At 34.8% G+C, this 25,973-nt stretch overlaps 2 protein-coding genes across 2 annotated transcripts; both read right to left on the reverse strand.

Moving 5' to 3' along the window:
• Positions 1 to 11,960: 11,960 nt before the first annotated feature.
• Positions 11,961 to 15,787, reverse strand: LOC145572441 (alpha carbonic anhydrase 7-like). The gene is made up of 7 exons (XM_081631416.1): positions 15,685 to 15,787; positions 15,187 to 15,404; positions 14,224 to 14,330; positions 13,437 to 13,539; positions 13,128 to 13,292; positions 12,319 to 12,372; positions 11,961 to 12,196 (listed from the first exon to the last, which is right to left on the reverse strand). The coding sequence occupies exons 1-7, from the start codon at positions 15,776 to 15,778 to the stop codon at positions 12,107 to 12,109; spliced, it is 831 nt and encodes a 276-aa protein (XP_081487542.1). The 5' UTR covers positions 15,779 to 15,787; the 3' UTR covers positions 11,961 to 12,106.
• Positions 15,788 to 21,689: 5,902 nt separating this feature from the next.
• LOC145572442 (small heat shock protein, chloroplastic-like) lies at positions 21,690 to 22,932 on the reverse strand. Its single transcript, XM_081631417.1, has 2 exons — positions 22,542 to 22,932; positions 21,690 to 22,143 (listed from the first exon to the last, which is right to left on the reverse strand). The coding sequence occupies exons 1-2, from the start codon at positions 22,789 to 22,791 to the stop codon at positions 21,836 to 21,838; spliced, it is 558 nt and encodes a 185-aa protein (XP_081487543.1). The 5' UTR covers positions 22,792 to 22,932; the 3' UTR covers positions 21,690 to 21,835.
• Between the last annotated feature and the right edge of the window lie 3,041 nt (positions 22,933 to 25,973).

Consider the following 25,973-nt stretch of genomic DNA (forward strand, 5'->3'; position numbering starts at 1 on the left):
TATATCTTATTATATCTTTTTAGTTTTTACTTTCTGTAATGCACAAGATATATATGGATTACTACAAATAAATTTTGGCAGCCAAAAAAACAAAATTATACGGAGTATTATTGTGGAGGAAATTGTTAATATAATAACATGGAACAAAATGGGCACAAAAAATTAAATTAGAAAAAAAGAAGGTAATGTCAAGAATAGAGAGATTATAGAGAATGGAGATGTGTATATCATATTAGAGTGTGTACAAGTATATATATACAAGCTATGTGATTAGGGCTCATAACATCGGTCAATGTACTATACACTAAGGCTTAACACCCCCCCCCCCTCATGTTGGGGCATGCAAATCACAAATGCCCAACTTGCCAAGTAAATACAGAAATTGGTTTTTTCTTAGTGCCTTAGTGAATATACCAGCTAGTTGTTTGGTAGTCTTCACATATGACGGATTAATAATGTCGTCCCGAATAGCATCCCTAACATAATGACAATCAACCTCGATATGCTTAGTACACTCGTCGAACACTGCATTATGCTCAATATAACGCCGATTGACTATCACAAAACAAACTCATCGCACGTGGATGCGAAACTCCCAAACTGAGAAGTAATGCCTTCAACCACTTTAACTCATCAGTGATTTTAGACATCGAGTGATACTTTGCCTCTGATGAAGACTTAGCAACAATATGTTGCTTTTTAGTCTTCAAAGAAATAGGTGAACCACTAAGAAACACCAACCAACCAGAAAGAGACCGTCTGATCAGAGGACTACTAGCCCAATCTAAATCACACCAGCCTGTCAAATGTAAATCACAATCTAAACTCAATAGAATACCTTGAATCGGACAACCCTTCAAGTAATGAACCGTACAAAGTGCGGCTTGGCGAGGTTGCTGCATAAATTGAGATAGAATGTGGATTGTATATGCCAAATCTGGCCTAGTGAAAGACAAATAAATGAGACGACCAACAAGACGTCGATACATTTCAGGATCAGAAAGAAGAGGTGTCTCTGATTTTGCTAGAGTATGATTCTGCTCAATAGGAGTACCTGCCAGGGGTGCCTCAAGTAAACCAGACTCTGCAATAATATCAAGGGTATATTTCCGTTGACATAAGAATATGCCCTCTGGACTCCGTGCAACCTCAATACCAAGAAAATACTTCAAAACACCCAAATCATTCATATGAAAGCAGTCACTAAAATATGACTTGAATGATGAAATTGCAGAGAATCATTTCCAGAAATTATCAAGTCATCAACATATACCAGAACACTAAGTTGAACAGACCCAGTTTGCAGAGTAAATAGAGAGTAATTAGAGACGACTGTAAAAAACCGTACCTTTTCAGAGAGGTAGCTAACTTAGAAAACCAACAACGAGGTGCTTGCTGGAGACTATACAAAGACTTACGAAGATGACACACCAAACCCAGTTAAGTACCATGAAAACCAGGTGGAGGTGTCATATAAACCTCCTCATCAAGATCACCGTGGAGAAAAGCGTTGTGAACATCCATTTGATGCAGTTCCCAATTTTTCGCAGCAGTAACAGCAAGAAAAGCACGAACAATCACCATTTTAGCAACAAGAGCAAATGTCTCGTTATAATCGATACCCTTAACCTGATGATTACCAAAAATAACAAGACGAGCCTTCAACCTTTCAATAGTACCATCAGAATTGAGTTTGACTTTGTAGACCCATCTGCATCCAAGAGCCTTCTTTCTCGGAGGTAATTTCTCCATCACCCATGTGTGATTATTTTCTAAAGTAGAAATTTCTTTTTGCATCGCCTCTCTCCACCCTTCATCTTTCATAGCCTCCTTGAAGTTACGTGGCTCTACAATAGTATCCACAGCTGCAATAAAGACACGATGTCGCACAGAAAATTTATCACAATTCACAAAATGTGCTAAAGGATAGGGAGTAGCTGAGGAGCATGGAGCAGAAGATGAACGAGAGGAGATAGATGGACTAGAGATAACATGTGCAACATAATCTTTGTGCCAATTCAGAGGATGCTTAGGACGCTGTCCACGCCCCAAAGCATGAGGAGGAGAGTCCATAGTAGCCATTGTGCTACCTTGCGGACTGCCTTTAGTGGAAGAGGAAGAAGAAGCCGCGGGGTGGCTACGGTCTATGCTGGCAGCTGCAGGGAGCTGCGAAGCATGCTGCCAACAGCATCCAACCCCGAGGCAACAGATGTCCCCGAGCTACCAGTAGAAACAAGTACAGCAGCAGTAGCAGGTGGTGAAGGGGGTTGCAGGCTGCTTTCATTAGAACCATGCACAGTATAAGCTTCACCAATTTCGAGCACATGTTCAAGATCATCCAAAAAATCAACATCAACCCCCCTTTCAACAATAGACACCCTTTTGGCACTAACATGAGGATCATTCGGTTCTTCACTATGCATAAATGGGAATTCATTTTCATGAAACTTAACATCACATGAGACAAAAATATCACCCATCTCTAAGTCATACACCTTCCAACCCTTCTTGCCATGAGGATAACCCACAAAGACACACTTACGGCTCCTAGGAGCAAATTTGTCACCCTTAGCTTTTTGGTTATGAGCAAAACAAAGACAACTAAACACCCGTAATTCATCAAAAGAAGGTTCTTTGCCAAAAAGAAGGTCATATGGGGTTTTATTGGCTAACAAACGGCTAATTAAATAAACCGCCCCAAGAACACATTCTCCCCAAAAAGCTATCGACAAATTTCCTTGAAATATCAAAGCACGACTAACATTTAAAATATGTTGGTGTTTACGCTCTACCCTCCCATTTTGTTGTGGTGTACCGACACAAGAAGTTTGAAAGAGAATGCCATGTTCATCAAAATAAGGGATCATGGGTTTAAATTCTGTATCATTATCACTCCGCACACATTTCACAGTGACATCAAATTGACATTTAATCTTAGCAAAGAAAAAGCAAAAGGAAGAATAAACTTCAGTTTTGTCATTCAATAAATAAACCCAAACACCTTTCGAATAGTCATCAACAATAAAAAAATTAGTGAGCACCACAAGTAGAAGGAATCTTATAAGACCTCCACAAATCACAATGTATCATTTCAAAAATACGACTAACTCTACTATCAATAATAGAAAAACTATCCCGTGATTGTTTAGCTTGCAGGCACACAGTACAAGCTTTATTCAATGATTTACTACTAGAACTACCACTAATAGCAAGCACTAACTTGACAATGTTGTCCGACGGATCCCCCATACGACGATGCCACAACTCAAAGGTAGATACTTCTAGATCGGTCACCGCACATACTTTAGGAATTCCCCGGAAGTAGTATAGTCCATATATCCGTTCACCGGCTCCAATCAGGCTCCCCGAGTGTTGAACATGTACAGCACATAAGGAGTCAATGAATTGGACAAAACATTTAGAGTCATCAATCATTTTAGACACCGATATTAAATTGCAATGTAATTTGGGAACAAATAAAACATTCTCAAGTATAATGTCATCTGCTAAACACACTCGACCCTCCTTAGTAGCCATAGCATGAGCACCATCCGGGAGGCCGACGGGAAAAGGAGAAATATATTGCGCATTCATCAAACAAGAGTCATTCCCGGTAACATGATGAGAAGCACCAGTATCGACTATCCAAGGCAAAGAAATAGGCTCACCGGTCATCTTATCTTGTTGGTGACTATTAACCATATTTAACAACATACGAACATGTTTGGGTTGGAGGTCTGACAAAGCGGCAAAAGTATCATGGGAGGGCCTGGAAGAAGCACCAAGTGAACTGCCCACAGCATTAGCCCGAGCCCTTAGCTTGGTGGAATCCACGGCAGCAGTAGCAAGAGAAGAAGCAGGGGCAGCAGCCATAGCAGGAGACCTGCTTCCATGGCCTGTAGGTTGCTGATTAGAGGTCGCAGCACCTCCCTTTTTTCCGAATTTTTTCAGCCACTAATCGGGGTAGCCGTGGAGTATGAAGCAACCGGAATTATCATGTCCCGATCGTTTACAATGAGAGCAAAACAACTTTGATTTATCAATCCGAGGAGTTGATTGAAAAGAATGCCGATTAGAGGTAAGAGCAAAGACATGTGCCTCGGCTTTCTCCATATGCGCCTTCCCTTGAACAATGCCACGGGAATGTTCCTCCTGAAGGAAAGTTTGGTAAGCAAGATCAAGGGTCGGCGGAGGTTGTTGAGACAAGAGGTTAGTGCGCACAACAAAGTATTTATCATCATCAATTCCGATCAAATATTGGTGTAATTTCTCCTCTTCTCTATCAAGTTCATACTTCTCAGCTACATTATATGTACAATTTCCATATTCACAGCCATAAGGGGCTTGAGACGGAGAAGATCATCAAAATACCCCATTAAAGTAGTATAATACTCCTCGACAGACATAGTTTTAGATTGCTTGCAATTAGTGATAGAGGTGCGTAATTGCTGGAAACGAGGTCCACTAGCCTTGCAAAACTTCTTCTCCAAATAATCCCAGAGTTTCTTCGCCTCCTCGAAATAAGGGATGGACGATGCTAGTTTTGGGTCAATAGAACACAAAATCTATGAAACTAACATGGAGTTCACGGTATCCCAGTCAAGTAATTTCTTCTTCTCCGGCGGTTTACCGATGGTTCCATCGATAAATCCGTATTTCCTTCGAGATTTCAATGAGAGGGTAATTGCTCGAGACCAAGTGAGGTAGTTGTCGGCCTTCAAGACCACATGTGTGATCAGGTTTCCCGGTTGGTCACTAGCGCCAAGGTAAAAGGGGGAAGTTGAGTCAAGTTTTCCTTTGTCACCCATTACGATCAAGCAAGCAGAGAATTAGAGAAAAAATTTCAGATAATTAGCAGGGAAAATTTTTTTTCAAAAATTTAGGGTTTAGGGTTTGTGTTTTAGAGTGTAGATTATAGAGGCTCTGATACCATGTCAAGAATACAGAGAATAGTGATGTGCATATCATATTAGAGTAAGTAAAAGTATATATATATACAAGCTACGGGATTATGGCTCATAACATCATCCCAAGTACTATACACTAAGGCTTAACATGTAAGCTACATATATTAAGCAATTAACTGCAAATTACTCGAAGTCAGTTGGTTAAATATGTTAATATTGTATTTATGTTAAGTTTATCTTGTTAGGAGTTTTAGGCTTGTTAGATTTCCTTTTGTATTGTGTATATATATTGTCGTGGTAATCAATGCAAAGGCTATGCCGTTTTCTCCACAATATTCTTGAGTTTAACATGGTATCACGCCTCTCTATTTTCTAGAGAAATTTTCAATCTTGGTTTGTTCGTCAATTTATTTCCGCATTTATTTACAGAAATTACGGCTTCAATTTCTTGGTTTTTTTCCTCAAATTTTTTTTTTAAATTTTCCCTGTTATTTGTGGTTTCGGAATTAGGATTACAAACCCTAATTTCGTGAGTTGCATTGTTTGAGTGCTGCGATTTGTAGTGCTCGGTGTGAGTGGTGTGCATCGGTGTGTGCGCTGCTTGGGGTGTTCCGTGGTGCTGCGGTTGTTGCGTGGTGCTGCTGTGATTATTGTGTGGTGTGCTTGTGTGCTTGCGTAGTGCATGTATGCTTCGATGGTGTGTTTCGTGGTACGTGTGTGTTGCGTGGGTTGTTGTTGATGTGGGCAGTGTGTGCGTGAGCTACGGGTGTGGTGTGCAAGGAGTGTGTGTGCGTGCTCTGAGTTCTTTGGCAGCTTGTGCGTCTGTTGTTCTATGTTTGGTTGTTGTGGTGCCTTGTTGGTGTTGTGAGTTGTTGGTGTGCGCTACTTCTGTGCGAGTCATGTGTGCTATTGGTTTTTGTTTGGTTTGGTTTCATTCAAGTGCGTGTTGCACTTGTTGGTTTGGGTTTGGTGCGCTAGCTGCCGAGTTGCAGTGTGCTACTGCCAAGGTGTTTGGTTTATTCATTGCATTGTTAAGGTTGGTACTTACTATTTTTTTTAATCAGAGGAAGAAATAGTTAGTGCATTATAGTAGTATCCTTTTATCAGAGGATATTCCAATTAGTGGCTCTTATTTTTTTTTTATTCATACTTGCTGCTATATCTCTTGTGGGAGCAAGTTGGGTATCCTTCATTTTTTACTTGGTTTGTGCAATTGTAGTGGTATTTCTGCAATTTGATGGACTTTGTGCTACACAGAGTATTATAGTGTTTCTTAGTGATATTTAATGAAGTTTGGTTATATTTGGTGAAGTTTGGTTATATTTGGTGATTTATTTGATTTTGGTGTGTGTGGTTGGTGCTCTATTGTGTTTATTGGATTTTTGTGTTTATTGGATTTTTGCTATCGTTTGAGTTATTTTGCTGTTGAGATAGATTGGTGTTCTCTTTCAATGGGGGCTCAATCTAACCGCGCATTTGAGCATATTACTGAAGCAAATTGTAGGAGTGTTCCTACTATTACCGATGAGTAATGGAAAGATCTTCTAGCTATCGTTCAACGCTCGAGTTCTTCGTCTAATCGCACCTATAATTCTGTTGATTGGCTCATTGATACATGAGCTTCAAATCATATGTCTGGTAATATTGACTTATTCACTAATTTATCTGATATTTCGTCGTCTGTTGGTTTGCCTAATGGGAAGATCACTACTACTACAAAAGAAGGGAGAGTTATTCTGTATGATAATTTAGCTCTTGATAATGTTCTTTATGTACCTTCTCTGAAATGAAACTTATTTTCTGTGTCTCAGTTGTTAGAAAAACAGAGCTATTTTGTTATGTTCACTGACAGGCTATGCATTATTCATGACCGTAGTTTGAGGAACAAGTTGGAGCGGGAGAGCAGTGTGATGGGCTCTATATTTTTCGTTCGGTTCGTGCTCGGAATCCTCAGGGAAACAAAGTGGTGATTTCATATGCGAGTTAGTTATGGCACAAACGTCTTGGTCATCTATCGATGCAAGTGATTAGTTCTCTTCCGGGGCTTTCTCATAACTCTCATGGTCAAAATAGTTCTTCTGGTTGTTTGTTTGATTGTGATATTTGTTTTATGGGAAAGCAACCCCGCAACTCTTTTCCATTGAGTACGAATAGGGAATCTAGTATATTCGATTTGATTCATTGTGATATTTGGGGTCCAAATAAGATTGTTTCTAGCAATGGTGCTAGTTATTTTCTAAATGATTTTTCTCTTGCTACTTGGGTGTTTTTGATGGTTGGAATATACGAAGCTTCACAGTTGGTTTGTGAGTTTTTTGCTATGGCTAAGACTAAATTTGGTCGTACGGTGAAGGTGGTCCGTAGTGACAACGACCAAGAGTTTCTCAGTTTGGGGTCTTTCTTTGCTAAGAAAGGTATTTTACATCAGACGTCATGTGTGGACATGGATCAACAGAATGGTCAAGTTAAATGGAAACATCTTCATATTTTTAACGTGGCTCGTGCTCTACGGTTTCAGGCTAAGTTGCCGAAATATTTTTGGGGTGAGTGTGTTATGACGGAGATACATCTCATTAATCGCACACCTACTCCGGTTCTGAAAGGCAAAACACCTCATGAGAGTTTATTTGGTCAAAGACCCTCATATGATAGTTTGCGTGTTTTTGGTTGTCTTGCTTATGTTGCTAATCGTCCTCGGATTAAAGATAACTTTGATTCTCATTCCCGAAAATGTATTTTTGTTGGTTATCCTCATGGTAAGAAAGGTTAGCGTCTTTATGATTTAGAGATGAATGATTTTTTGTGAGTCGAGCTGTTCAGTTTTTTGGGGATAAATTCCCGTATCTGGAGTCTCTTCCGGATGAACAGAAATTATTGTGGCAACAGTATTTTTCTCAACCTCCGATATGGGAGGATGACGGTGGGGATGAATTATTTTTGGGTGGTGGTCACACGGGGGGTGCCACGGCTGTTGCACCAGCCCCACAGCCCCGCGTCCGCAAGTTGTGGTGACCAGCCTGTAGGATATCCTGCGCCCGTAGGCCGAGGCAGCAGCACCTCAGACCAGCGTGCTGGGAGCGCAGCCACGGGACAGCATAGCAGCACTGCACAGCCCCAACAGCTACGTGCTGTGCTGCCTGCCCAGACTGAGCCAGCCACCAGTTCGCCTGAGGTTGTCTAGCAGTCGGTGGTGGCCTTAGATGGTGGTCCGTCGACTATTGGTGGTGTTGGTGATGTCGAGTGACCACATTGTGTTGTTGAGCAAGAATTAGACGGTGAAAATATTTATATTTTGCCAGAATATTTGAGGAAGAGTTTGTCGGATAATTTGGGTCGTGGTCATCGTGAAAAACGACCTCCTTCGTGGCATCGTAATTATGTTACTCATACCTTCATCATTGAAAATATAGACCCCGCTACATCAGCTGTCGTCCCTCCTCAATCACATTCCTCAGGTAAACCTTTCCCTATAGCTTGTCATGTTGAATATAATCGTTTTTCTATGAGACACAGGTGTTTCCTGGCGACAATCACTAAGGGAAAGGAACCGTCTTCGTTCAAAGAGGCGGTTAAAGACATGGGATGGCGTAAGGCGATGCAAGATGAGATTGACGCTTTAGAGCTTAATGGCACATGGACCGTTGAGGATCTTCCTCCCGACAAGAGGGTTATTGTTGTGGTTGGTGTACAAAATCAAGTACACCGACAAATCGAAGGTGGAACGTCTCAAGGCTCGTTTGGTTGTTCATGGCAACTGACAGGTTGAAGGTGTTGATTATAATGAGACGTTTGCTTTTGTTGCAAAGATGGGTACGGTACGTATTTTATTAGCTGTTAATCTATCTTTAAATTGAGAGTTACATCAGATGGATGTTCATAATGTGTTTCTTCATGGTGATTTGGATGAAGAAGTGTATATGTAGTTTCCTCCAGGATACGGTACTCCGATACCTGGAAAAGTTTGCAGATTGCGGAAGTCTTTATATGGCTTGACAGTGGTTTTCAAAGTTGTCTAGTGCTCTGCGAGCTTTTGGGTTTAAAAACTCATATGCTGATTACTCTCTATTTAGCTATGTACAAGGCAGTGTCTCTTTGTATGTTCTTGTATATGTCGATGACTTGATTATTGCAGGCTCCTCTCATGATGTCATTGTTCGGTTCAAAGCCTATTTGTGCAAATGCTTCTATATAAAGGATTTAGGTGTGCTTAAGTATTTTTTAGGCATTAAAGTTGCTCGGAGTCCGGAGGCATCTTTCTTTCTCAACGAAAGTATGCTCTAGATATTTTGACTAAGGCAGGAATGTTGGGTTGTAAACCCATTGATACTCCGATGGAGCAGAACCATCGTCTTGCACATGCTTCCGGTGAGCCGTTTGCTCAACCAGAACAGTATCGTCGGTTGGTTGGACGATTGATATATTTGTCGGTCACTCGACCAGAGTTGAGTTACTCAGTGCATGTTTTGGCACAGTTTTTGATTGTTCCTAAGGTTTCTCATTGGGATGCGGTCGTTCATGTCTTGTGCTATCTTAAGGGTAGTCCGAGACAAGGTATTTTGTTATGACCAATGCAGAACTTACGCTAGATGGTGTTTTGTGATAGTGATTGGGCGGCGTGTCCTTTGACTCGGCGTTCTTTGTCAAGTTATTTTGTGTTCCTAGGTCGATCCCCTGTTTCTTGGAAGACCAAGAAACAACCTACCATTGCCATATCCTTGGCTCAAGCCGAATACCGCTCTATGGCATTCACTAATCGTGAGCTGAAATGGCTGAAGCAGTTGTTGTTTGTTCATGGTGTCAATCATTCAAAACCTATGCAGTTGTTTTGTGATAGTCAGTCGACCCTGCATATAGCTAAGAATCCAGTGTTCCATGAATGCACGAAGCATATTGAGGTAAATTGTCATTTTGTTCATGATGAGTTGTTGAAGGGTAATATTTCTACCTCTTATGTTTCGACGCATAACCAGTTGGCAGATATTCTTACAAAAGCTCTTGGGCGACAACAGTTTGGTTTTCTTTTTCGCAAGTTGGGCATTCGTGATTTGCATGCTCCAACTTGAGGGGGAGTATTCGAAGTCAGTTAGTTAAATATGTTAATATTGTATTTATGTTAAGTTTATCTTGTTAGGAGTTTTAGGCTTGTTAGGTTTCCTTTTGTATTATGTATATATATTGTCGTGGTAATCAATGCAAAGGCTAAGCTGTTTTCTCCACAATATTCTTGAGTTTAACACAACTACATTAAAACTTGATATAAATGAATGAACAGATATAATCTTTCGATTGTAATTTTTTTTTTTTTTTTTTTGTTTTTTAATCATTAGTAACCCAGTTTACAATAATATTAGTGTTGAACCTTAAGTAGCTGTGATGATGATGGAAAAAGCATACTTCAATAATGAGATTTCTCTTTTAGTATTAAACTAGTGCAGGTGAAGTAGACTGAAGCAGGGGAAATCTGGCTTTTCTAGTGAAGTAAGAGAAAGACAAAAAGAATAGAAGAAGAGTTCCACACTGAAACTAGAAGTGATCCCTAACAAGAACACATGGACATCAAACTAAGGAGACAAGCTTGGACTGCGTTGAAGACAGCCAAGTTCCAGAGGAACTTGCGATTGCGAGTTCTAGCAAGGTACTGGCGAAAAGAAGACAACAGGATTTTAATCCTGGTATGCGAAGAATCCAAGTTCCAATAAGCATTATAGAGATGTTGCAATCCGATGATATACTTGAAGACTTTCATTGAGATTTAAGATAAGTTTAATTTTATTAGAAATGTTGTAAGTATATGTTGGATAAATGAGCATGAAATCTATTAGAAAGGTGATAAAACTTGGCAAGCTAAATAAAATCGGAAGTTACATAAAAGATAGATTTAATTTATGAAAATAATCTTCGAGTGATTTTATCTTATAAACTTTGGTTTATAAAATATTTATCTTTTTCTAAATTCTATATTTGATCGGTATTCATAAAAAATTTCATAGAATGATTCTTATTGGGTTGTTAATGCTATCTTTTTCTAAATTCTATATTTGATCGGTATTCATAAAAAATTTCATAGAATGATTCATTTCTTACTGGGTTGTTAATGCTACGGAAGATTTCAAAGTTTATCTTTTTGTAAAACCCTACTTAGCGTATGAACACCTCTTATAAATAGGAGAGTTCATATTCTAAGCAAGGTGTGAGTTTTAATTTATGCGTGAAAATCTTGAAAGTGCTTGAGTGTAAGTTTTCCAAGTGTAAGAGCTTTATCATATTAGTTTCGGGATTCAGTGGAACTTAAGGCTGGAACTTAAGTTAAGTAGAATAGGGTTTTACCGAGTAGCAAGTTCAGTTTGGAACTTGTGACTAAAGATATGTGTTTGATGGGTTGTAACTAGGTGTGTTGCCCTATTATAGTGGATTAGTTTGGTGTTTGAAATCCTTTGGAGGGATTTTAATTTCCATGAAAAGTTGTCACTTATATTAGGAACTCACTACAATTCACCCCTCTTGTAGTAGTTTGTCTCAACTAACAATTAGTGTATACTATTGTAGCTTCAATGAGGCCGGAGAAAAAAGTATTAAGATCTAAGGGGGCGTTTGGTATAGTAATTTTAAATGTAGGAAATGGATTCAATTAAGCGTTTTCATTTCTAATTGTTTGGTATGTGTTAAAAGTAACAAATACCGTTTCCTAAGGATAATAAAATCCCCCAATTTGTTACCCTTGACAAACTAGTTGAAACAAATACGTTTCCTTACTCAATCACAATCTACTCAAATTATTTCCATTCCACTAGGATACCAAACATATAGTAAAGGCAATGTTTATCATTACCCTTTCACCTATTTTTTATAAATCCTTTCCATTTCATTTACAATTTTTATACCAAACACCTCCTAAATGTTGTAGTAAGTAATGCAACTAAATTAAATGGAGGAAGTATAACAAATGTGATAACAAATTTTCTATGCTGTATTATCAATGAATTAATGAATATTATCAATATATTTATTTGTCACAAATAATGTGACATCAATTTGAATCAGTAACCTAAGATTGTTTACAAATGTATGAAAGAAAGGGTACTAATGATATGTACTCTTATTGTAAATTTAAAAACGTCTAGTAAATTATGTAATGAAGAAATCTGTAATCCTTGTGCTATAATCTTGACAATTCTTGAATATGTGGGTATAATTGTGCTTTAATCTTGACGATTCTTGATCATGTGAGCGTAGAGGCTCACCTTCCTTCCATTAATGCGCTGCAAGGGTCTCGCGTTTTTCTCTGCATGCTGTAATGAAACAGAAGCAACATAACTCATCATATTATTCAAATTGTAATCAGCAGTAAAAATGTACTCGTATCGATGGTTGTCGAATTAATAGAGTTGAGTATAAGCAAGTTACAACTTACATCATGAACAGCTTCCCGCAGCAAATCTACTTGATCTTGTGAAACAGTCCCAATCTGTGGAAAATACAACAGCAAAATTTCAGCCGTAAGTTGTTGGGGTATTCATCCCAAGTCCCACATAGAAAGATTAAGTGAGAAGCTCCTTATAAGTAAAAGCATACTCCAAATTGTATGAGGCCTTTTGGGAAAATGTCCAAAAACAAATTCGTGCGGGTTAGGCACAGAGCGGACAATATCATACATAAGTCATATATGATCGAAGCGATGGTCACATTGATCCATTTCATGTTATGTTCTAGCTAACACTACTTAGCCTACGGCCCTAACGAGCTGCCCAAGTACCATCTCTCGGCTTTGCATGCTGTAATTCATAAGTCATATATGATCGAAGCTATGGTCACATTGATCCATTTCACGTTATGTTCTAGCTAACACTTAGCCTACGGCCCTACACGAGCTGCTCAAGTACCATCTCTCGGCTTTGCATGCTGTAATTCCTTCGTCCTTGAATATAGGCCACATTTGTTTTTTCACAGTCTTATATACTTCAATTAATTGAGGATGTCCCGGTTTCTCACAGTGAGAAACGAATTCGTTTCTCATGGTGGCATTTTTGTGAATAAATCAACAACTTTTTCAACTTATTCAACTGTGGAGCCCACAATATTGAAAAAGTTGTTGATTTATTCACGAAAATACCCCCATGAGAAACAAATTTCGTTTCTCACCATGAGAAACAGGGAATTTCCCCAATTAATATACTTCAGTAATGAATATACAACAGAAAGCGAAAAAGTTATGAGATGTACCTGAGTGTTGACAGACCAAATGACACCTTCAGTACAAGGAGGGGTGGTGAGTGAGCCTGTGTACCTATAAAACCTCCTCCCTCTCATCTTGATCTTCGCCGGATTTACTAAGCCAACATCTATCTCCAATGAAGTATCAGATATTAACTTAATTTGCTTTTCTAGCTGCAATAATAAGAAATAAAATTATTTGACCAAGTCAAAGGAGTAAAATTTACTTACTAAAACATTTATATATATATATTTTTAATTAATTTAATTTTTAGCCTTTGGCTTTGATAATATTTTGTTTGCATGATGAATAATTACCTTTTTGAGGAATTGATTAGGCTTGCCAATCTTGTAAAGACGTCCTATTACAGCAATCTTCCCGTCTTTGCTTTGATGAACAATGTGCACTTCCAAATCATACCTAATTTTGGTGTAGACAACAAACTTTCTTGAATTTTGATACTTAAACTTTAAACAACCTTTATGCTCAAGACCATAATTTTGTACATGTTGGGGACAATTAGGTTTTGATCTAGTGACAAAATTAGTGATTCAAGTTGGAATCTTTTCTACCTCTTTTCTAATTTACTTGTTTAGGGTTAAGGAATACTTTAGGTTAATTGTAAAATGGCAAGTGTCTTGTTAGACATCGTTTTTTATTTTTAATTTTGTATTTTTTTTAAACAAAAAACCAAAAATAGTAAACAAAAAAATTAAAAAGTTCTCCCCATTTTCTGATGTTAATTTTCAAAATTATCATGATTATAATAATTTTGACTAACTAATGATTCATTAAAGGACATACATCATTTAATTATTAAGAGCCAACAAATCCTAGAGTACATACGGAGAGATTTCATTTGGACAATGATTCTCCCAAACTTGCTCTATACCAAATGGACATACATCATAATATCATATACTTTTTATAAAACAAAAAACTAAAAAACACAAAACCACAGTGATACCAAACGAAAATTGTTAATGCTCAACCAATATAATTGTAGCCAAAGTATATTGATAATCTATTTACAATGATTCAAAGAGTTTTAAAAAGGATTGTTCCAAAACACGGTATTGCTAGCTTTATAATGATGGCACATACCTCTTTCCATTGATTGTATGCTCTGATGGTGAATGCCAGTGGGATTGATGTAAAATATAATCTGTTCCATTGATTTTAATTTTGCTACTTTCATCTTTCCACTCGACCTATCATAACAAAAGAAATTAATTTTTTTTATATTTTAATTTATGACGACATTGCAAATATGACTTTGTCATATGACTCTTTGAAACATAAAAAAAGCATGTTTTATATATTTTTTTATTATAGTATATAGGTAAGAATGTAAGATCATTTGCTCAATCGGACTATAGTTATTAAGTCTCAATTAGTGATATAACTGAAACAATCGATCTCTTTTTATCTGGACTAGGTAATTCACATTTAAGTTAATATGTTTATTATTATCTTTAACTTTATAAAGCCTAATCCCCCCCCCCCCTTTTTTTTAATCCCTACCTCTTCCATATCATCTTCTTTAATGCCACATCATCTCACTCCATTGAAATTAGTATACATGCATGCACAATAAATGTCAAAACTTAATTAGATAAAATTTGTTGACACAATAAATAGAATACATTTATATTAAAAAGAGGATAAGATAAAAATTTGATGAAACAATAAATACAACAACGCAGTGGCTGGCCACAACGTGTGACCAGTTGACACACACCAATATACTGGATGAATAACCCTAATCAACCGAGTAACCCCTGACCCCCGAGTATTACAGAGGTTACTTATTAAGTATTATAAGAGTAAGTTTGTTCTTTGAGAGTCTGTTCTGTAAACCCGTATTATTTACTCATTAAATTTTGCTCATTTTATAAATGAGCAAAAAAAAAATACTCATTTATTAAATGAGTAAAAATTAATTAATGAGCAAATTACCCGAATATACAGTACATCCGGGTGTATTTAACAAATTCTATTGTTCTTTTACAATGACCATATAGTATGGTCGGCCGCATACAAGATGAGGTGATAAAAGATAAATACCTCAATATCATGACCTCTGTTTTTTAGTATTGCTTTACCGGGTTTATAAAACCTTGTAATTTCTTCTGATTTTGGTGTTACTTTAACTCTTCTATGCCATAGATCAATGGGTGATTGCATTTCTCCTGTGTTACATTTCGTCCATGCTGGCCTTAGTTCTCCCCAGTGTTCCGGCCCCCTTTTGCTCCCTTTCACGTAATCAAAATCTCTTTCGTCATCTGCCATCCATCATTAAATAATTTACAGATTACGACTTTGTTAACATATAAACCTAACACATAACATAACATATCAATGTATAATTACCTGTAAATTAATTGATGTATTACGTTAAATTAGTAAAATAATTTTACTAATTTATATATAATACAGTTGCTATGTGCTTAACCTTAAAAGACGTAAAAATAGAAATTCAAGGGATTATTAGATGAATGGTTAAAGGCGAATAGTACGATGACCAAAATTAAAGATAGAGCAAAATCGTGTAGTTATTCTTACCAACTTCTTGAGCTAAAGTGGGTATTGAGAATGAGCAAAGGATAACAAGAAAAAAGAGAGAAAACCATAGCATTGGTGTTTTGCTTCTTTCCATCTTAATAAACTTTTTCAATGTAATTGGTTTATTATTTAGAAGACATTCGTTTCTATATATATAGTCATCCTTCCGTGTGAAGTAGTCAAAATTTTGGACCAAAAGTCAATATTAAATGATTAAACAAATATATGAAAATATATAATCTTAAAATTCCATTTACATCAATATGGTGCGTATTAGTTATTAATTTAAAAAGCTAAATAGGGAAATCTAGTAGGTTACCTGAAAGGGCTGAAATAATGGATGATGTTAGGAAATTGGACATTGTGCGCAGCCGCTTTGAACATGGCTAATAAAATACTTCAAATGAGGGAAGAGTTGATCAAAGTAGATTATATCCATTATGCATGTGTCTAAATTTGCTATTCTAAATTTAATTGTACTATACATCACCCCCTTCTAGAAAATTTTTTACCGGTGTTAATACAAGATATTAACAAAAAATTGATTTGTTTCTTTTTGTGTAGATTTATATAGATAGAGATTTATATAGATAGATTCAATGTATGCGAAGTTTTATTCAATTTTTTTTTTCTTTAAAGAAGAGAATGTGTACAAATGATTGAATGCTAGGATGGGGTTTTGGTTGCAGGGATTGTTTAAAGTTGAGATTTTGACACCTCAATTATTATACTTCCTCAATCCTTTTTTTATCGTAGTTAATATTATACACATTCGAAAAATTTTACCATCTTTTATGATTTATTATATGTTTTACAGAGATTTTTTTAGTGCAGCAGGACACATGGTGCAGCAAGGGTTACTTGTAGGGTGTTACTGGTTTTGTCAGGGGTCACTTGTAGATGTTACTTGTATTTTGGGGTTACTTGTATGGATTACTTGTAGGTGATACTTGTATTTTGGGGTTATTTGTATGGGTTACTTCTAGTTGTTACTTGTTTTTCAGTAACCCTAGACCAAACCCCCATATCAAACCAGTAACACCCTACAAGTAACCCCTAGTCAAAACCAGCAACACCCTACAAGTAACCCCAGAATACAAGTAACATCTATAAGTAATACCCCGATCGAAACCAGTAACACCCTACAAGTAACCCTAGAATACAAGTAACACCTTACAAGTAACACCTGCCGCACCATGTGGCCAGCCGCATACAAAGATTTGTATATGTTTTAAAGAAATGATCTTGCTAATGAGTGTTCCAGGGCCTTAGATAAGAAATAACTATATTGGTTAAAATAGTATTAAGTTAGGAAAGTATGACAAAATTACACGTCGTTCAGTGTAATTAATGTTAGTTTTATTCTAATATTTTCACTTTTAATTTTCTTATCTAATGTCCTGGGGGCGCTAATTAGCTTTTGCCTTAAAAAAAAAGCAGTCATACCACGGAGGAAAAGCAGTTATAAGTTTCCTCAAATTTCTAAACATGTATTGGTATATATAATGTATTTGTATACTAATAAAAATTTAGTTGTGGTGTTGTCAAAAAAAAAAAAAAAAAAAAAAAAAAAAAAAAAAAAAAAAAAAAAAGGTGTTGTGAGAGTCCAAACTAAAACCCCATCCTTGCATTCTTACACCATCTAGAATTTATTGTAAAGTTGTGTTTTATATATATATATTTTTTAATTTTTATTGTAAAGATGTTATGGTGTTACCATGAAATATATGTGATGATAATAAAAGTTTCTTGCTATTACATAAAAAATAATAGATGAAGCTTCCAATAACGTCCTTGAGTGAACGCATGACTAGATACATATTTTTCATTGGACCAACCCCATTGAAAATTTTCATATTTCTGTTGTTGATTTTTTCAAAATCGAACCAATTCAACTTCGTTGGTACTATAGAAGTGCCTTACCAGGAAAATATAGACAGCTTTCTAGAAAGGAAAAGGTATAATTACATCATTTTGCATACAAAAAATAAGAATAATATAAAAAAGGGAAATTCTAAGTTATAAGGAGCAAAAACACGTTAGAATTAATTGTATTGTCGTTTCTCGTTTGACAAAGGAGCAACATCTACGAGTATGCACCTAGGTACAGTTATTAATCACTTCCCTACTTTGTTTAGATAATATTCATGTGAATGTGAATGTGAATGTGTGATCCTTTGTTTGATTGTACGTAACTCAAACTCTTATTTAGTTCTTGCTGGCTTGCTGCTACTACCAAGTCCGGCTTTGGACATATTTTATTTTTAAATAAAGCGCTAAGCGCTGACTCTATTACAAGAAAAAAATCTTAACCTTATCTTTTCACCTTCTTCCCCGTAAAACTAAAAGACCACCATTTCTAAATTAAAATGCACAAAATTTATCCTAAATCTTTAATTTTGCCTTTTAATTTCCAAAACAAAATTAAATTCCCTTTAAAATTCATCCAAAATCTAAAAATAGTCCTTTAAAAATTTAAGAGCCCAATTTTTATAATTAGAATAGGGTCACCGAATTGCCGGAGACGGCCCTGGCTACTACTATGCCAGTTTTTATTATATTTTCTTTTTTTATTTTTCTTTGGGACAAGAAGATACCACTATGCCATCTATACCTGTTTTGTATAAACATATTGTTATTTTGACACGTAATTAATCTATTTCACCCTTTAACCAATCAAAAAATGACTTTCAAACCAAAAATTATTGAAATTATTGTTAGGAAAAAGCTAATAAACACACACAGGGCGTTGGATTTATAACATCCTTATTATTATTATTATTATTATTATTATTATTATTATTAAAAACTGACAAAATCATACAACCTAAGAAAAAATAGTGGAAAGCTGAGATACCATATGGCCCCCCTCTCCTCTAGCTATAGCAAAGCCGCCTATCCTAGTGAAAATATAAGCAGCAACATGTGCCCCAATGTACTGAGTTGTCGAGAATTTCTAAACCCGATTTAGCAATGCAACAACCTCCTTCTTTAATTCCCCAAGCGAAGAAAAGGAGAAGGGAAGAAAATCATATCCAATTGCCCGACAATTAGATTCATATTTGACCCGCTTTTGAGTCGCATCAGCTACAACCCGTCAAGGAACAAAGTTTGATAGTCCAGACTGTGTCAAAGGAGAAGATCCTATCCTATCAAGTCAACATAGATATTGCGACCACGATCCCAAGAATAAAGTAAAACATCTATAGGGCCAAGGGCACTGTCGCTCCCCCCCACACAACCCAATGTCAACCTCTTTCCTTGATGAAATCCTATACCAGTAGCAAACATCAACAAGGGTATCTCGAACAACAATATGTCGATGTTTAATACCCATACATCGACATACGACACTACATGATCAATGCGTGGTCCTGCAAGCGGATGCATGATCCGTATAGTGCATCCCTTCAAAAAAAAAAAAAAAAAAAAGTGGAAAGAACATTGTATAGAACTTTAAAGAACATTTAGTTAAAGTGAAAAGAACATGTTATATAATTGTAAAGAGCATAAAAGACCATTGTATAAAAATGTAAAGAACATTCAGTTAAAGTGAAAAGAACATGTTATAAAATTGTAAAGGACATAACATGTTAAATAATGTTCATTATCTTCATATTTTTTGATTGTCAGTATAATGTACTTTTATTTGTGATATAAAATTAATTGTTTATTTTGAAATGTTCTTTGAATTTTGTCTTTAAATTATAGTGGTTGAATAAAAATAATGTTCATTACATTATATTATCATGTTCTTTACTAATATTACGGATATTCTTTAGATATATATATAAAGAACATAAAATTGGATTTTTTTTTTTTTTTTTACAAAATAGCTATATGTTCTTTACAAATTTAAAACAACTATATGTTTATTAAAAAACAACTATATGTAATGTTTTTTATAAAATAGTTATATGTTCTTTACAAAACAACTAGATGTTCTTTACTGAACAACTAAATGTTCATTCAGCCTTTTTCAAAAAAACAAAAAAAAATAAAGAAATAAAAAGGATGCACGGAGTATCGTGCATCCGCCTCCAGGAAAAAAATTTCACTACATGATCGCCGAAAATATCCCCATTGAAAAACCCTGAACAAGCAGAGCACGACGCCGAGATAGAGACCAACGAGTTTTACATTACACGTGTCATCATTTTAGCTATCCATTTAATATACTTTATTACCTCACAACAATATTGATAACTAAGGTAATAACTGTTGTTTGTTACCATTATGTGACAATCATAAGACAGTTAAAATAGTCGAGCACAATTATCAAACTAAAACATTATATAGTGGTGTAAAAAGTAGCAACATGAAGAATCGTCCGGGCCACGTAATAAGGAAAAATGGTATACTAGTATTATGTAAGGAAGACTATTCAATGGCTACAATAAAATTGTGGCTATTGTAATTAGTTTTAATTTTGACCCTATATTTTTAATGATCAATCTTGCCCATTCATCCAATAGACTTCAATTTTGACCAAGAAATGGAGGGAAAAAAAAAGTCTCCTTGATTATGATTAAAACAAACTGTTTTTCAGTTTCTAAAACCAAAAAACTGAACTTTGCCCCTTGTCATTGACAATTCTCCAACCTCCATTAAAAACCAACATCTGCTTTTAGTTTATTAACAATAACTTTGCATCAAATTTATAAAAAAAAAAAAAAAAAAAAAAAAAAAAAAAAAAAAAAAAAAAAAAAATTGAATCAGCCTCCACCTCCATAATAGAAAATACTCCGTAAGAAAAAAAGGGAGGAAAAAACAAAGATGAAAATGAAGATATAAAAATTGTGAGATTTGTCTCTAATTTTCAAAAAACCAATCATTTGACGCTAAAGGTAATAAATCCATGAAAACATCAATTAAGATAGATCATTACTCTGTATAAGTTTAATTCTTCAACCAAATTTTCCAATATTAAATAAGATGAAATTTTGGGAAGACAATTCAATGGCTACTATAAAATTTTAGCCATTATAATATATTAAATCTTAACCATTCATTTATGTCAACAAAAAAAATATAAATTAGTTTTGAAAAACAGTAAGAAACACTCTTTTCCCTAGAATTAAACGTTAAATGTATAAAAATAATGTTCTTTTTTAAACTTCAAGATCAAAAGATTAAAAACTTATACCTTCCATGAAAATCAATGGAAAAATCCATTCCAACCTATATCTGTTTATTAAAAAAATATCTCTACTTTAGTATATACAGTACATGATTACTCTCATAGCTCTTGCTGGTCATATTAAATTATCATTCGCTTTCTGTTTTTCCATTTGATTGGTGATCGAATATGAATTTCATGTTAACTGGGTTGAATGATTGATCACAAATCGCAGAGAATTACCAATGGAAACTTTCGGTAAGAGCAGTTTATTTTTAGGGAAAAAATAGTTAAAAGATTTTATTTTATTTTAATTTTTTTTCTAAGGTAGTTATTTTGGTCAACTTAATCAATGGTACTAATTTATGTAAAAACAATCAACGGTGTAGATTTCATTGTTATAATGACTACAATTTTATTATAGCCATTGCAAAACTCTCCTGAAATTTTGTTATTTTATTTAATTTTCATTTTTAATTTTTTTAAAAGGTGTATTTTAAAGTAAACTAAATGGATGGATGTGATGAATTTTGTTAAATGAAAGGTTGAGATTTACTCAATTATAATGGCCACAATTTTATTGTATCCGTTTAAAAACTGTCCATTATGTAACATAGTAATCCATTTTAGTTTCCTTTTGTTTTTACTTTTGTCGTAGATTGAAGAAGCTAAACACATCATCTCTCAATACCGTGGCCTACCTTCTCCAATGACTAATAGAAGAAAGAAAGTAAATTATGTTTTAGTGGGTCTACTTTTAATCGTCTTCACTTAAGAAATCACCCTTAAATTAATAGTTTAATGTGTACCTAAAAAAATGATACAAGCATACAACTAACGAAAAAAAAAAAATCAAAGGTAAATACTGATCTGTAAATAAAAAGGAATATACATAATATACGGTATATAAGTGTTTCATTACAACATATAGGTCATTCCATTTGAACATATTTCAAACAGAGCTTATTTTCATAGTATGTAAGTATAACACACATCTACTACGGAGTAATAAGAGTGACGGTTCATTTGTATTTAAGCGGATCGAACTGGAATTTGGATGATTTTGTGCTCAAATTTGGTAATCTTTGGCACGGTTATGTAGAGAACACCATTTTTAAACGCGGCCGTGATCTCTTCCTTCCAAGAATTAGGAGGCAATTGAACCCTGCTGTCATAGGGGCTAAAGATTTTCTTCCCAAATGCATCAATTCCACCTTCTCCCTTGATCACTAGCAAGTTATCCACGACGTCCACTTCGATGTTTTCTGCATTAGTCCCCGGCATGTCAAACCACATCCTGATTTCGTGCTCGTCCTCTGTTGTGTTCCAGGGAGTTCGTACTGCAAAACATGGTACAAGTATTACGTCAATGCATATATACTACCTCTGTCATATCAATATATTATGTACAACTTTAGAATATTTTATATCTCATAAATAATACCCAAAAGTTGTACATAATATGCAACAGTGGTAGTATATGATTGGATAATATTTTGGTTTACTCTTCAAGAGAAAATGTTATAAATTCAATACTACGTATTTTATAGACAATGTCTATGACATTCATTAAAGTGCACTAAATTTATTTATGTAGTATTTAAATGTGTTACTCTAATTAATTATGCTACTTGTCTTTTTTTTTTTTTTTTTATATAAAAAAAGTATGTTATACAGCATAGGCAATAAGCATGTAACAAGGAAAAGAGCGACACTGTGATATAAGTGTAACATTTACCGTATGGAGAGGTTTCGAGGAGGGCGACTTTTTTGTGAAATGGTGAACCTGTCACGGGATGGACAGGGTCAATTGGCTGACCACCTGCCTGTTGGGCATGCACCATCAAAGACGACCTTGAAGGTTTGTTTAATGGTGTAGCGGATACAACAGAAGATTGTGGGATCAACCCAATTGGTAATGGGTTGGTAAAGGGCCTATTTGACACGGGAGTTGAAGATTGGCATGCCACCAACGCCTTGCTAGCCATTCTTGTTGTAACGAAAAAATTTGGCAATTGATGGAGATTCAAAGTTTTAGTGTAATTATTGCAAGAATAATCTATGTCATTAACTCATTCATTACAGCTTATATATAGAGGTGTTTTGTTTACCTTTACTTCTTGTCTTCTTTGTATGTTTCTATTCTATAAGAAGCCTCATAATTCATTCCTAAATTGATGCTCTTTATTGAAAACAAAATTATAAATGAGGCCTTTTTGCTAGCAAAAAGATGCACATAAACAGTACAAAACCTAGTTGTAACATTGTTTATATGTTTTAATTATTACGGATAGATTTGTTGTATATATTTTGCTTCTGTCGTTTTACTGGAATGTGATGCCTCGTTACTTTGCTTTGGTTGGTGGTAAGACATCACTTGCAACATTAAAAAAGAAAGAAAGAAACAAAAATACAAATTGAATCATACGACAAGCAAAAATTATTGTAAATGCAACCCTTTTTGTTTTGTACGTAACTCACTTGCATGCTAAACAAAAATTAAAACAGAACGGAGCAAAAATGCAAAATGTCTCCAACTAATATATAAAAAAAATAACCCATAATATGTGACTTATAATTAATTTGTTTCCATAACAAATTGAGTTTTTGCTATATTAAAAAAAAAAAAAATAAATAAAAAAAATAACACTAATGGAGGATATAAATTATATATAGGTATAAGTTTGGTGATATAGTCCACTTGTAACCAATTAATTTTAAGAATTTAAAAATTGCTTTTGTTTAATGTATAATCGAGCGATTACCATCGATATTGTTGAAAAAAAAAGGAAAAAAAATTCAATTATGTACCAATTTAAACACAAATTCCCAAAATATCATTTATGTACGATTGGTATTTTATTTGGCTTAAACCGCTAATGTAGTTGATGATTTTATATTAAAACCACTAACAATATTAGCTGTTTTGTATTTTTTTAAAAAAAAGAGGCAAAGAGACCGCTTATTACTGAAAGCTAGTCTCTTTGAATTTAGCAATATTAATGTTGGCAGCTTGGCGCTCTCTTAGTTGCTGGTGGACAAGGTATGGTGAATTAGGTAAGGAGGAAAAGAAACCGCCTTTCACTATTAATTAATAACTCTCTTTTCCTCCGTACTTATTGTTTATGCTAAATTTCGTCAAGTAGGATTTGATGTGGGATACGGGGTACAGATCAACTATATTAAAATAGGGAACGTAGAATGCAGAAAGTAAATGATGAAAAACTAAAGGGAGAGGGAGGGGACACGATATGGTGACGCGGAAAACCCTGATGAAGATGGGTAAAAACCGCGGATGGCAATGAGTCCACCAATCCACTATAGTATGGGCATGAAACCAAATATTACAATTACAATGTATAAGATACACATAGAAATATAGAATATACGGAGCTAATTACAAATAAATGGGGAGTATGGATTTTGTAGTATGGCTGTGGGTATTCATCGTGTTAATAATGTATGCCTTTGCACTTGTATTTAAGGAGCAAGATTGGGTTAAAATATAGTAGGTTGGATAATGGAAGGTGGTACATGTGGAATAGGAGGAGTTAGGTGGAGGTCTATCATGTATGGCGTAACGAATTGGAAGTAGATCTCTCGGAATGAAGTATAGTGTATGTAAATTGGTGGAATGTCTAAGTGGATGAAGACATTAGATAATCAGAAGACTTGGGACTGGAGGAGTAATATTATACGTAGGTCGTGGATCATCTCTTGGATGGCTGCCATTTTATAGGCTTGATAGCATGGAGATCTTACGGGTGGTTGTTACATAGTCATCCCTTGATTCTCTCGGCAACTTCCTTATGTGTAGGAGTAGTGATTAACTCTTTTACTTGGCCCTTTAACGAACTTGGACTGCTTTAGGGAGTACATACATTGTAGCAACCTTGAACACTTATTTTTGTTAACCTATTATTTCTCCTTGATTTTAGGGACCACTACTAACTATCTTGACATGGTCTTGTATATCTTGGTCTTTGTTGTCGACGTCGGTCAACGGTCGTACAAAATGACCCATAACACTTACCTTACACAAAGTAAAGAGGAAAAGAGAGCTGTTAATAGAAAAAGGCAGTCTCTTTCCCGAAACCGGTAAATCATTGTCTCCATTAGCGGTTTTAAGCAGAACCAAATCAAAAAAAAAAAAAAAAGTTTTGGCAACCAACGTCAATCTTAAGTAGACAGTATTTGGAGAATTTGTTTTTAAACCGACATGTAAAAGGAATTCATTTTTATTTTAACAATATTGTGGGACATCGCAAACCAAAGAAATTATCATGATATCAAAAGCATAATTGTTCATTCCCTTTGTCCTATTTTGTATCCCATTTGACTTTTTATGCTCTTTGAGATGTGTCTTAAAATGTACTTACTCCGTCCTAGAATAATTGAGGCGTTGAACTTTTTTCACTATTCATTTATTAACTATGACTATAGTTAATTTTATTAACATAACTAGGTTAATCCTGTGCATCTAATTAAAAACTTACTTGTATGTGTGTAATATAAATATTTTAAGAAAAACATAATAAATTGTGATCGATCCCTTTAGTTAGATTAATTAAGCTAAAAAATATTCTAGTTAACTTTATAGTTATGATAAAATTTTTAAAATTTTATCATTCGTTTTTGATTCATTATAGAAAATTTGAAGAATTAATGAAGAGGGAAAAATAATCCAAACTCTACTATCACTAATAAATTGTGTAATTAGCCATTTTAGTTATAACAACTTTTTAAAAAATGTATAATTAACCAATAATTTTCAAACATTAGGTTTATTTTGAAAAGGAAAAAGAAAAAAGTAAAAAAAGGAGAGAATGATGTCACAATGCAAATAATTTAGGAGGGAAATTTTTTTTATAAGAAGGTGACACATGTATAATGATGATATCAGCGGTAATTACTTTAGTATTAGCTATAGATTTTCTAACTCCGTAGGGAAAAAATTAATATTTTCTTGGCATATTCACCAATTTGACCAAATTAGATTTACCCGTCGCATTCACCAAATCTATAGACACGATACTAATCATATATTTGACCTAGTAGTATTGTATATGATATATGGAGTAATATTTATAGTTATGAATTAATAGATGTGGAGAATATTTTAATTTAGATTTGGGAAATATGTGAATAAAAAATATCATAAGTATATGAT

The sequence above is a fragment of the Chenopodium album genome, chromosome 12 (genome assembly GCF_948465745.1).
Source record: "Chenopodium album chromosome 12, dcCheAlbu1.1, whole genome shotgun sequence".
NCBI classification, from domain to species: domain Eukaryota; kingdom Viridiplantae; phylum Streptophyta; class Magnoliopsida; order Caryophyllales; family Amaranthaceae; genus Chenopodium; species Chenopodium album.

Coding starts and splice junctions, on each gene's coding strand:
- LOC145572441 (XM_081631416.1), bottom strand. CDS start 15,778: ATGGAAAGAAGCAAAACACCAATGCTATGGTTTTCTCTCTTTTTTCTT. Junction 15,405..15,684: donor CACTTTAGCTCAAGAAGTTG/GTAAGAATAACT, acceptor GATGGATGGCAG/ATGACGAAAGAGATTTTGAT. Junction 14,331..15,186: donor ACAGAGGTCATGATATTGAG/GTATTTATCTTT, acceptor TTGTTATGATAG/GTCGAGTGGAAAGATGAAAG.
- LOC145572442 (XM_081631417.1), bottom strand. CDS start 22,791: ATGGCTAGCAAGGCGTTGGTGGCATGCCAATCTTCAACTCCCGTGTCA. Junction 22,144..22,541: donor CCTCGAAACCTCTCCATACG/GTAAATGTTACA, acceptor CATGTTTTGCAG/TACGAACTCCCTGGAACACA.